The sequence below is a fragment of the Poecilia latipinna genome, unplaced genomic scaffold, assembly GCF_001443285.1.
Source record: "Poecilia latipinna isolate Pla-1442-1.1 unplaced genomic scaffold, P_latipinna-1.0 Scaffold2542, whole genome shotgun sequence".
Taxonomy (NCBI): Eukaryota; Metazoa; Chordata; class Actinopteri; order Cyprinodontiformes; family Poeciliidae; genus Poecilia; species Poecilia latipinna.
Window position 1 is genome coordinate 55402 of NW_015115158.1, and position 12209 is coordinate 67610.

Sequence of the window (12209 nt, forward strand, 5' to 3'; positions counted from 1 at the left end):
TGTCAAACTAAAGGCAAAACATGACCCACATAGCTTTTTATGTGGCCCTCTAGACTCCAAATGACATCAATAAGTTCATCCAGTTTTTCACAAATCTGCAGAATTCACACAAAATCAAGAGATAAACGCTTTTTTTTCTGATTTCACTGCAACTTTTTCTCAAAATTGGCCATAAACATTGAGTTTAAGTGACTGGTGTCACTAGGATTTTGTGATTGTTTTTGTGTTTTTCCAATCAAAATCACAGACTTTGTGGCTCTAATATAGAAATATTTGGAATGAATATTTATGATATTTGTGTTAATATATAGTGTTAAATGTGACTTTTTTTAAATCGCCGCACTTGACATCAAGCACGGCTGAGGCAGCAGTCACTTAAACCCAATGTTTCTGGCCAATTTTAAGAAAAAAGTGTAGTGAAATAAGAATATAAAAGTGGGGATTTGTTGATTTTGCATCAGTTTTGCAGATTTGTGGAAAAACTGGAGGAACCTATTGATGTCATTTGGAGTCTAAAAAGGTACAGTGGACCAGATTTGGCCCTTGGGCCTTGAGTTTGACACATCAGGTGTTAGTGTTCAGCTAGCCAATCTGAGGTACGAGCAAAGGAACAAAACATGTCAAATGACTGCTGTCTCTAGGATTTTGTGATTGTTTTTGTTCCTTATATTAAGCAAGGGAACAAAAAATGTTCAAAATAGTTTGAGAAATAATGAAACCCAACAATTCAAGCTGGTAAAAAGAAACTGCTTAGAGATTTAAAGCAAGACCAAGTGTACAATCAACAAATGGACTTATATAAGATCAAAAGAACTATGTTTTAAAAAATGTGCATGGGTGACACTTAAAGCTTGAGAGAACTGGTAAGTTTTGAGTTTGCTTTTAAGAAAAAAAACACATAAAAATATAATAAAATTTACCCAAACTGAATTTGTTCTGGACAGCAATGTGAACACGGGTCAAAGCATGAAGTTGAGTGGGATTTTTTTCACTGTGAATGAATCTGAACTTTGACCCTGACGTTTGCTGTGTATTGATGGAACGGAAGATGACCTGATATTCCTGTTCTTTACATTCCTGTGCAAATGATATTATGATAAATGGTAAAATATTCCACAAAACTTAAATTAAGTCTACTCCTGTTTTATGAGGGTTGGATGGTTGAGGCTGAATATTTAAACTGACAAGTGGTGGCTCTCCACTGCACAAAAACCAGAAACTGCGTCAAAGTTTTCCAGACAAATGAGAAACATCAGAGAATTTAGCCACTCAGAGAAAGACTGCTAATTTCTCTTATATTTACCGAAATAACTTATAACACTTTACAGCGAAAAGAAGAAAATGTTTGGCTTTTCTACCAGCTTCTCCTGAAGAACAGACACATAGTTAAATGTGTGCAACAGATTCACCAGCCTGTGGGGCAAACACACACACACACACGCACACACACACCCCCACACACATATCATGCGTGGCAACACACACATTGGCTCATATCAAAGCTTTTCCTGTGTTAAAGGTAGCAGATTGTGAGACATGAAAGGAAACAAAGAGCATCAAAACGACTGCAGACAAATCTTTCATTTATCTGCAGGACTTGTTACCTTATTCAGTGCTTTGTGAACGCTCAACATGTTTCTGAATAAATTGTATTGTGTTATTTGACTTGATAGAATTACTTTCAGTTCTTTACAACCAGTCATTGCTGTTTCTCCTGTTTTATTAAAATGATTCTCATCGTCAGTTTGAGAAAACGGAAAACACAAAGTAAACTCCACCTCCATGTTGAAATCAGTTTATTGCTCTAAGTGAGCCATGTTGAGCACACGATGATGAACATCAACGTGGTACTGGTTTTCCTCTTCACCTTCAGTAAGTACCTCAGTCTCTTCAGAATGGACAACAAATTGACTTCTATCATCCAGAGTTGTTTTATGTTTTAAAGTTGATCTTTGTGAATGTTTCAGGTTGGATCACTAAGTCAGATTTTGAGTTTCACTCAGTTCTGGTTCAGCCTGGTGAAGACGTCACTCTGCTGTGCCCCAACTTCACCAACGTTGTTGAACACATATTCTGGTACAAACTGATTGATGGACCCAACGTCAGCAGTATCTCATCAATCATTTATCCTGGATCTGTAGCTCGTCTTTATGATGAATTTCAACGTGAGAAATTCGACATGATGTCAAACATCACAAACATTTTTCTGAGCATCAAACAAGTGAATTTCTCAGATTCTGGAGTTTATATCTGTGGAACCAAGTCACCAAGCTGTCTGAAAATCTTCAGTGAAACATATTTACAAGTTGAAGGTAAGAGAGTTTCTATTATGACTGGTAGTCAGTGCTACTGTAATGTTTTTGCATCCATATACTTGTCTATGTTTTTGAGGTTTGTCATTGCGCAGATTTGAACCTACGATGTTCTCGCTTTGTCAACAGATGATTTAGAATAGTTTTCAAAAATCTCCTGCATGACCGGCCAAATAAAATCCACCTAATTAATGTGGCTTTATCTCCAGCTAATGACCTAATCTGCTAGATTTTACAGGAGCCAAATGTGGATCAGACCCAAAATCAGAGCAAGGTAAGTTGAAATAATCTAAATGATAAAGAATAAAATGTTTTCAAAAGGAATATAGAAATAAATTAGATACAAGATCTGAAGTTTTATGACAAATTATCCTGAAAAATACTTTTATACACAGGATATCAAACTGTTATAAACTGTAGATGTGGATTTTTTTACTATCCTATGTAGTTGAACTTTTCATTGATGTGAATTTGCATTTTCTTAACACTCTCTTGTTTTGCATTAATAATATTGTTAATGATAATAATAATAATAATAATAATAATAATAATAATAATAATAATAATAATAATAATAATAATCATCATCATCATCATCATCATCATCATGGTATAATAATAATATTATATTATTACAATATTATTATTATTATTATTATTATTATTATTATTATTACCCTTGATTTGCTGCTGTTACAACCAAATTTCTCCACTGAGGGACAATAAAAGATATTTCTATTCTTTTTCTTTTCTATTCTATTGATTAGGTGAATGCGTACAACATGATTAGTTCATATTTGTGAAATAGAAGTAGATGGAATAAGATGTTTGTACAAAGAAGTTGATCATTAAAAATCAGTATCAATGTCTCTGCTGTAGATGGACTGGATGGATTCATCAAACTGCTCACTGTGACTCTAGGAGGTTTAGTGATTCTCCTTGCTGCCGTCATCGTGGGCCTGGTTTGGAAAATCAGGACTTTTCATAACGGTATTTTGTTGTCGTCTCCTTCTTTTGTCTCTTTTTTGCAATCAAATTAAAATAAATAAGTGATGTAAACAGAAGAGTTTCTGTTTTTCAGCTCAGACCAACAAACAGCATCGACAACAAAATGAGGTACTGATGCAAAGATTAAATCAATGTTCTAAATTTAACCTAAAACTTACACACTGTAAATCCTTTCTTGTTCCAGAACCTGGACTCAAACGCTGAGAACTACGCTGCCCTGAAATTCAGACCCAAAGCAAACAGCAACACCCAGCTTTCTGAAGTGAGAGAGACGGAGGCCAGTGTGCTGTACGCCGCCACCAGATAGGACGACACATATTATTTTGATTTCCTCAAAAATGACAATTGTTTCATTCCTGAAGGATTTTAATCATTCTCTGTTTACAGAAGACCTTTGATCTTAACATAAAGTGTGTTTTAGTGGTTAGAAAGTATAACTGAATAAATGAACTTCAGACTTTCCCACGTTAACAAGTATAAAAATGACTGGGGAAAAGAAGCATTGAAATAAACACAATATATCTGTATCAACATTGGTATTTCTTTTTACATATCTGTATCAGCCTCATAAGTAAAACAGGACAAATATTAATAACTAATGTTTATTTCCATTTTGCTGCTGGTTGTGTGAAGGTTTGGTTCTGTGGTCTGTTTTTATATGACAGTGATGCAGCGACAATGTGATGTTTAACTGAAGTGGAGAAGCAAAGCAGGCATTGTAGATGTTTTTTATACAAAGTCATATGAAATATGATACTTGTAAATATTGGTAAATACTGCAATAACAGAATAACAGCAGAATTAATATTGGATATTAGTGTCAGGGTCTCTAATAATTACTCTAATGTAGCTTAGAGAACAAAAATTACACAAAAATCTGAGATTATATATGAAGTCATAGTTGAAATTAAAAGTATCAGTCTCACAAAGACACTAAAAAAAGTGTCTTTGTGACACTTGGAAGATTGGAAAAGTGTTTTCCAATCTTCAACTTTCTTCTTCATTCTTCCTCAGTCAACATAATAAATAAACTCTCATTTTGCAAAGCTTTTTTTTTTTTTGAGTTTTTTTGTGTTCATGCAGCCTGTAGAATCTTTGGGACCTTTGTCACACACAGAAACACACACCATCTTCGTGCGCAGAAAATCCTGCCACCCACATGATGCCACTGGGACGGTTTGAAGGATATTTATAGTCTGGTTTGTTCATAAAGTTATACTTACGCTTTGTAAAAAAAATGAAATAAAGTCTGTCGTGTTCAGTCTTCTGGTTCCCTGAAAATCCTGACATTTTCATCAATCTTTGAACGTCCACCGGACAGAACGTGAAAAGTGGACACGTCAGGAAAAAGAGGACATTTGGTCACCCTACACAAGGCAGACATAGTAATATTAACATCAGCTCAGAGTCAAAATAATGCTTTATTATTATTTCATGTTAGCCTAACATCTACTCAGTGGCTCTTCTGCAGTAATTGTTAAAAAAAAAGTAAATAAACTGTTTACACAACAAATAAACTTTTCCTTTTCTCTGTTATTTCTCAAAGAAAAAATATGATGAATGTTTTTATGTCAGACTGATGGCTGTTCAGACTGAGTTAGACTTTTCTGGAACAAACAAGCGTCGTTTCATTAAAGAAATTATAACTGAGTCAAAACAAATATTGGGTGTATGATTGCCATGGGTTGGGAAATCATTTACCAAGAGTCTGAACGAGAAACAGTAAGCAATTTTTTAAAACCTTGCAAAGTGAGAACAAAACTCCAGAGTCAAGAGTCGGCTCCAGCTGGTGGTTCATTCTGTCTGCCTTTTATTGGTTCTGGTCAGTAGATCTTATAAAGTTACCACTGTTTGAGAAGAAAGGATTGTTTGAACTGTTGGTGTGAAGTTATGGATTGTTATGATTGTTAAGACGTTTATGGAGCTCTCCACAGACAGTCATGACATTTGCCTCTTGGTAAGAAAAGGGAGCTGTCTGTTAGGTGTTAAAGTAGAAAACTGTAATCATGACAAGTTCTGGGAAAGTAACAGCAACTGGTTCTGAGCATCACGGATCGACCTCCTGTGGTTTTATGACACTGTCAGGGTGTTTCTCTGGTGTGAGACCAGCTGACCAATGTTATGACAGAACCATTGTTATAATCTACAAAAGAGATGAGGAACACATTATGATTGTTCTTTGTATTACAACAGTACAGGAGGTCATTTAGAAACTGGTAGCCAGACAATACTTTCTCGTTCTTCACTTAAAAAAAAGAAATAAAAGGTTTCATTGGCTTTAGTGGCCTTTATTAGAGCCTGATCAGATACTAAAGTGGGTAATGAGCCGCGTCAAGGACTAAGGCCTCTATACACGGTGGTGCTTTAATCCTGTCACCACGATACCACTGCTCTTCACTTTTAATGGGTTTCTGCTGACTTTCACTTTCACCAGTCAACAGTTTTTAAAACAGCACTGACAGAAAATGTCTAACCTCATGATCTGGAGGTGCAATAGGAAGATGTCCATTTTGACTTAGCAGGGGGACAGTAGCCCCCCTTGGGGGGCTACTGGACATATATTATTCACATGAATAAAATAAGTCCTCTATCTGCATTTTTGGTAATTGTGAATAAATTTCCAAATGCAACAACGTTGACCTGAAACAGATCAATGACCTTGATCTGTGATCTTCTCATGACAACTTCATTTTTTTCATATTTAAGCTTTCAGCTTTAGTTGATTAAGATGAAAAAGTACTTCACTGTCATTTTTTATGGCCCTGTATTTTGTAGTTTGAAGTAACACAACTATTTACTTGAGTAACTTTTTTCCTACTTCTCGAGGCACCTCTTCTGATATGTAACACACACCGATGGGTAACACATGCTTCATGCATGGCGGCACACACTCAAATCATATCAAAGCTCTTAAGCTTTTTGAGCTCTTGCAGATTCTCCAACTTGAAAGAGCGCTGCGTGTGTTATTCATGATGATGCTCTTTACAACCAATAATGGTTTTGTTCTATTAAAATGATTCTCGTCGTCAGTTTGAGGAAACGGACACAAAGAAAACTCCACCTCCATGTTGAAGGCTCTGTAGAACTGACACACAGTTTATTGCTCTAACTGAGCACAATGATGAACATCAACATGGTACTGGTTTTCCTCTTCACCTTCAGTAAGTACAGCTACATATGGTTTTCTCAACATTTACCATTTCTCTTCAGAATGGACAAGAAAGTTGATCTTTGTGAATGTTTCAGGTTGGATCACTAAGTCAGAGTTTGAGTTTCACTCAGTTCTGGTTCAGCCTGGTGAAGACGTCGCTCTGCTGTGCCCCAACTTAAGCAAGATTTTCGAACACATATTCTGGTATAAACTGATCCCCGGACTCAACGTCAGCCGTATCTCATCGATCTCTACAGCTGGATCTGAAGCTCGTCTATATGATGAATTTCAACGTGAGAAATTCAACATGACGTCAAACATCACAAACTTCTTTCTGAACATCAAACAAGTAAATTTTTCAGATTCTGGAGTTTATATCTGTGGAACCAAGTCACCAAGCTGTCTGAAAATCTTCAGTGAAACATATTTACAAGTTGAAGGTAAGAGAGTTTCTATTATGACGTTTATATCTGTGGATTAAAATCTGAGAAAAATTATAGAATCGTCAGTGGAACATATTTTCAAGTTAAAGGTAAGAATGTTTCCTCAGTGAACGGTCTCTCCAGTATTGTTTATACATTTATTTTCTTCATGGTTTTGTTCCGTCATTTTTTGAATGTGCAGTTTTTGATCGAGAAAGTTCCTGCTTTCTCAACAAAATCAGAACACTGGCCCAAAAAATGAATTTTATATTCAAATATCTATTTATAATACATTTTAACTTAATCCAAAGGTGAATTTATAATACTTTTCTATGACCTACTTGTAGTCTAGGTAACGTGATGCAAGTAAATAATATCTACCTCTTATAGGTCAGTAGAGCTAATTTGTTTTTACTTTAATCACTGGGCCCACATCTGCATCAGAACCAAAATCAATGGAAGTAGGAAATAAAATAACGTTTTCCAAAAGAATGCTGTTAAAAACATACAGTCTATTTATGACAATTTATCTCTATAATTTCTGAAAATATGTCTCTACAACAGATATTAACAGTTATACTGCCATTCATGCGAGTAGATTAAATTGGTTGGTTTACAGGTGTGAAATAAAAGTAAAGGGGAGTTTGTGTCAGTCAACTTCCAGGGGCAAGTTGACCTGGAAACGTCTTTATTATAATGGATTGAGTTCACATTATATGTCTTTGTCTCGGTTGTAGATGGATTGGATGTAGCCAAGAACCTGCCCACTGTCATTCTGGGAGGTGTGTTTTTTTCCCTGGTCATAATCATCCTGGGACTGGTTTTGAAAACCAGACCTTGTCATAAAGGTATTTTGTGGTTGTATTTTTATCTGTATTTTCTTCTCGACCAACTTCATAATGTGAAATGACACAATGAAAAATGTTCAAACAGTTTGCCAGCTTCAGTGTCTCTGTTTTTCAGGTCAAACCAACAGACAGAATCGACAACACAATGAGGTGATTTTTTTTTTTAATTCACCCAATCCTAAAACTCGCTGAGTTGCTGTAAGTCATTTCTTGTTTTGTAGAATCTTGAGTCTGATCCTGTGAACTACGCAGCGCTGAATTTCAGACCCAAAGCAAACAGGAACAGAAGGCCTGCAGAGAGAGAGACGGATCCAAATGTGCTGTATGCTGCCACCAGATAGGCTCTCTCAATATTAATAACAGCAGCTAAGGAACAATAATGCTCTATTATTGTCATGAGTCATTTCATGATCTACTTGTATTGTGTTTTTGTGTCTCTTATAGCAAAAATGCTTTTGATAATAATAATAAAAAACATCTTTGCTCAATCTTGATTGTGTACTATTTTGTGTTTGTCTATTACATAAATTCCCAATAAAATAAAATAAATGGAAGTTTATGGTTGTAACATTACAAAATGTGCCACACATGAATTTTAAAATTTTTTAAACAATGTTTAACTACCCTAGACCCACACTGTCTTAGTGTAGTTCACTTAGCATCTTTTCCCACTACCATCTTTCATGACCTAAACACACATCACCGAGAGGAACACGCCCCAACATCACTAATGAAACGTTATGAAAGGACAGTAACTGAGGCTTTGCGCTTTTTGATTCTGCCATATTGCTGCTCTTGTTTGGTGAGTTTCAGCAGCAAGGAAGACATTTTTCTGCAAGTTTTTCAAGGCCTTCCCCGAGGCCCACTAAACACACTTTAAAAGAGAAGATCAAATCTCTTGATGTGAAAGCAGTGAAGCTTTTGCCACCTGTGGTTTTGGTGCAGCGCTGAAGGCTAGTCTCTCTGTGGCTAAATGTCACCGCAGTGGAAACTGGGGAGGGACTATCAGACCTGCTTGTTAGAAACCAACACATTAAACAACACACATCTCGCTGCTGTTTTATTTCACTTCAACTCCTTTGCAGAAACACACATTTTGATGTTATTCTCATTTTTAAAAAAAAGGAAAGTTAAGTCCAACATGTCTGCTCAGTTTGAGGCCTTTCATGCTGAAGGTAGAGAGACCAGCAGCTTTCAGTTGTCCTCTCTCACATTGTGCTGCCTCTTCCTGAGAAGCGACATTCATCTCCGCCCGTTTATGACTCATTATAAGTGGTTGCATCATCTGTGTCACATGCGGCTTCTCCTCGTTAAATAAGCTGATTCTGTTGCTCCCTTTGTGCAACTCATCTTATTCCACCAATCATGAAACAGTTTGCCTTCAGAAGTCCAGCAGATAAAATAAAGAGATTTTTTTTTTTTTTTAATGTGTCATAGCTGGATAACAGTCTGTGTTTGGAATGCGTAATATTATCGGCCGATATTAGCTGTAAAATGTAATATCGGACATCGGCCATTGCGTCAGAATAACTCAACAATATAAAAGTCGTCCTTATAAGACACACCACTGACAATGACGCAAGCAGTGTTGTCATTGTCTTAGAGAGAGCAAATGAATAAATTTGACATTAAACATAATGCAAGTTTCAAGATTCAAGATTCAAGATACTTTATTGTCATTCACATCACGTATCACATGAGGTGGAACGAAATTGAGAGTCACAGCCCCAGTTACATCCAAATATAAAAATATAAATATAAAAGTATAAAATATAAAATCGCTGCAAGAGCACAATATTACAAGTAGGAAAAGTGTATAGCTAAGAGCAGTGCAATAAGGGAGAATGATGGGAGTTTAAGAGTCGCACAGCTTCTGGTATGAAGTTGAAAGTGTTACATAATTTTCCGACTCCATTTTAGCATTTGCATTTAGTAGCAGGCTAAATTGACAAAGATTATGCAGCATTTTAATTCCACAGTAGAGAAAGACATATGGTTTCAGTAAGTAGATATAGGGAAAACTATCGGTATTGGTATCGGTTATCAGTTATCGGCCAAACGAGGTATAATATATCGGCATATCGGATATTGACCAAATATCCGATATCCGTGCATCACTAATCTGTGATTTTCACACTCATAAACGTTGATGCATAGATTCTTTACTAAAATGTCTGACACTTTTCTTGGGAGTCACATTTTAATTGGAAGAAATCAAACAGTTGGTAACATTATTAATTATTTAAATATAAATAATTTGAATCTTGTCAGTTTTTTCCTTTGAAAAGTGTTTTGATGTGATCAGCCACTACAGAAGCAAAATACTCTGAACCAAATTAGACTGTATTGTTAAAGGAAGTCATGATGTGAAGAAAACTATAAATCTGAAGCGTTTTGCAGTTTGAGATGTGTTGCTGTTAGAGCTGTTTGTAGCGTAGCCTCCAAGATGGAGAAAACCCAAGAACACAAAGACCATAGATGTCATTGTTAGTGTTCATTTTACTGCATATGTGGTGTCATGTTGTTGTTCAGCTGCTGTGCACGGCTCCCTCACCAAAATTCACACACAAGATCACAGCACCTCTCAGCTGAAACACGTTCCCACGGCGACAGTGTTGGTCCTGTCTGAAGGGTGTGGTCTGTGGTTGATTTTTGTTTTCAATGCATACAAGTTGTTTTTTTGTTGTTGTTTTTTAATCTCACTACGATGTTTTGTGTATGATACATTTTTTAAATCAAACTAAGTACGCTGACATGCAGCTGCAGCTCTGATCTGATCATAGCTGTGATGTTTTCATAATTGTCTGAAAAGAGTCGATGCATGAGGTCGTGCGACGCTCACCTCAGATGTGCTCAGACCACACTGCGCTGTCTCTTCCTGTCAAACACTCCTGCACATTTCTCTCCTCCCACTGCAGACCACTTGACTCTTTGCACAAAAAAGCCTGACAGTCATTGGTGTCGTGTGAGACTCTGTTTTTCATCAGATTTAATCTCACGATACGCTACATAGACGCTTCATTCACCTCTCTACACTGGATGCTTGAAACTAAAATGGAGGGTTTTCAGCATGACTTCCTTTCTGACTCAGTTCTACTGATCAGTTTTTGACCACTAGGAGGCGCTCACACAGCACTGAAGTTTCTTTTCCCAGGGAATCAGTTGGCCTTTTGACATAAGAAGTCAACAACAATGAAACAGAAATAAATTAAGCAAGTCCCTGAAAAAACAACTTACCTGGTCTAGATGGAGCAGAACACTGTGAATGCCAGGCCCTTATTTATCTCCAAGCAGGTGGACTCTACTGAATGGGAGTGCATCAAAAATGACACACATATATAGCATTTTAAATGGTCCATCCATTTTAATTTTCAGAGAAACTTTACTGTGAGCCACAATAATGTAAAATAAGAGAAATTAATCATTTTGTTTTAACCTGGGTCTCAGTTTTTGAACTGTTTTCTATCAGTATAAAATGAAGCTATAAAAGTCACTTGTGTACTGTAGGTAAACCAAGAAATACTGTAGGTAAATCAAGTAATTATACTGGATTAGCAGTATAATTAAGCTGGAAACTGTTGTTTAGTTGGTTGCTTAAAAAAAAAAATAAAAATAAATCACACCTTTTGCTTACAATCATTTCATGTTCCAGTATCAGAGTTATTTTTAAAAGTTTGTTTTTTGGTGAGGGCCATTATGGAGCAATGTAATTTCTAAGATTGGTTATGACCTCAGACATTCAGCGATTTAGGTCACAGAAGTGGGTCTGTGGCGAAGTGTGTGGGTCACAATGTGCTTCGCAAATCCAGGAGATCACATAACAACGTAGCATGCTTTTCTTTTTTTGGTGGTAAATTTAATTCTTTGATGAGAAGTCAGAGGCAGACAACTTAAAGTGTACTACCATAGTAAAGATAATTGTCTTTAAAAATGTCTGCAAAGAACAACAATGATAATCTAGCTCAAACATTTTACCATCAAAATAAGTAAAGAGTCAAATACAAATAGCACAGAGTTAAAGAAAAGAAAGAAGGCAATGGTCTTTCAGCTCCGATTTACAAAATCACATCTTGGTTGTACTAATTGATGGGAAATTATCCGCATTTACATCTGTACAGAGGAGTACACACACTCAGATGTTTCATTTCTTTGCATTGTTGATCTGCTGCTCTTCTTGTCTGTTAATCTCCTCGTCCTCAATGCTGCATAATGAAGGTTTTCCCCATTTAGGTCACCCTATACATCAGACAAAAAAAAAATTGGAAAATTATTGAAAATTGAGAAGAAAATGTTACTATTAATGTGAATTTTATTAATTTTAAGAAACAATACTTCTGTAATGGTTGTTGAAGGAAAAGGCCTTCTGGACTGAGAGTCTGAAAAAGTATAACATATCCCATTATTGATGCTGTCTTGATTTTTTGTGTATTAGTAATATGTAATATATAGTTGAAGTACCTGGGTCTTC

At 36.1% G+C, this 12209-nt stretch overlaps 2 protein-coding genes and 2 long non-coding RNA genes across 4 annotated transcripts in view; 2 read left to right on the top strand and 2 right to left on the bottom strand.

The window, feature by feature from the left end:
* Window positions 1-1557: 1557 nt before the first annotated feature.
* LOC106938244 (uncharacterized) lies at window positions 1558-4781 on the top strand. Its single transcript, XM_015020159.1, has 6 exons — window positions 1558-1872; window positions 1968-2312; window positions 2542-2586; window positions 3192-3302; window positions 3394-3428; window positions 3505-4781. Exons 1-6 carry the CDS (start codon window positions 1830-1832, stop codon window positions 3625-3627), a joined length of 702 nt encoding a protein of 233 aa, XP_014875645.1. The 5' UTR covers window positions 1558-1829; the 3' UTR covers window positions 3628-4781.
* Window positions 4782-6415: 1634 nt separating this feature from the next.
* Window positions 6416-12209, bottom strand: part of LOC106938241 (uncharacterized) — a 15211-nt gene continuing 9417 nt past the window's right edge. The window contains exons 2-3 of the long non-coding RNA XR_001422579.1: window positions 8753-8755; window positions 6416-6425 (exon numbers count right to left, since the gene is read on the bottom strand). This is a non-coding gene — a long non-coding RNA (uncharacterized LOC106938241). The remainder of the gene's footprint in view (window positions 6426-8752; window positions 8756-12209) is intronic.
* LOC106938242 (uncharacterized) lies at window positions 7635-8128 on the top strand. Its single transcript, XR_001422580.1, has 3 exons — window positions 7635-7741; window positions 7857-7891; window positions 7963-8128. It is a non-coding gene; the product is annotated as an uncharacterized LOC106938242 (long non-coding RNA).
* The window catches only part of LOC106938240 (V-set and immunoglobulin domain-containing protein 2-like), a 5253-nt gene continuing 4858 nt past the window's right edge, over window positions 11815-12209 (bottom strand). Inside the window, exons 4-5 of the mRNA XM_015020156.1 lie at window positions 12074-12117; window positions 11815-11977 (exon numbers count right to left, since the gene is read on the bottom strand). Coding sequence (XP_014875642.1) covers window positions 11846-11977; window positions 12074-12117 — 176 coding nt within the window. The 3' untranslated portion in view covers window positions 11815-11845. The remainder of the gene's footprint in view (window positions 11978-12073; window positions 12118-12209) is intronic.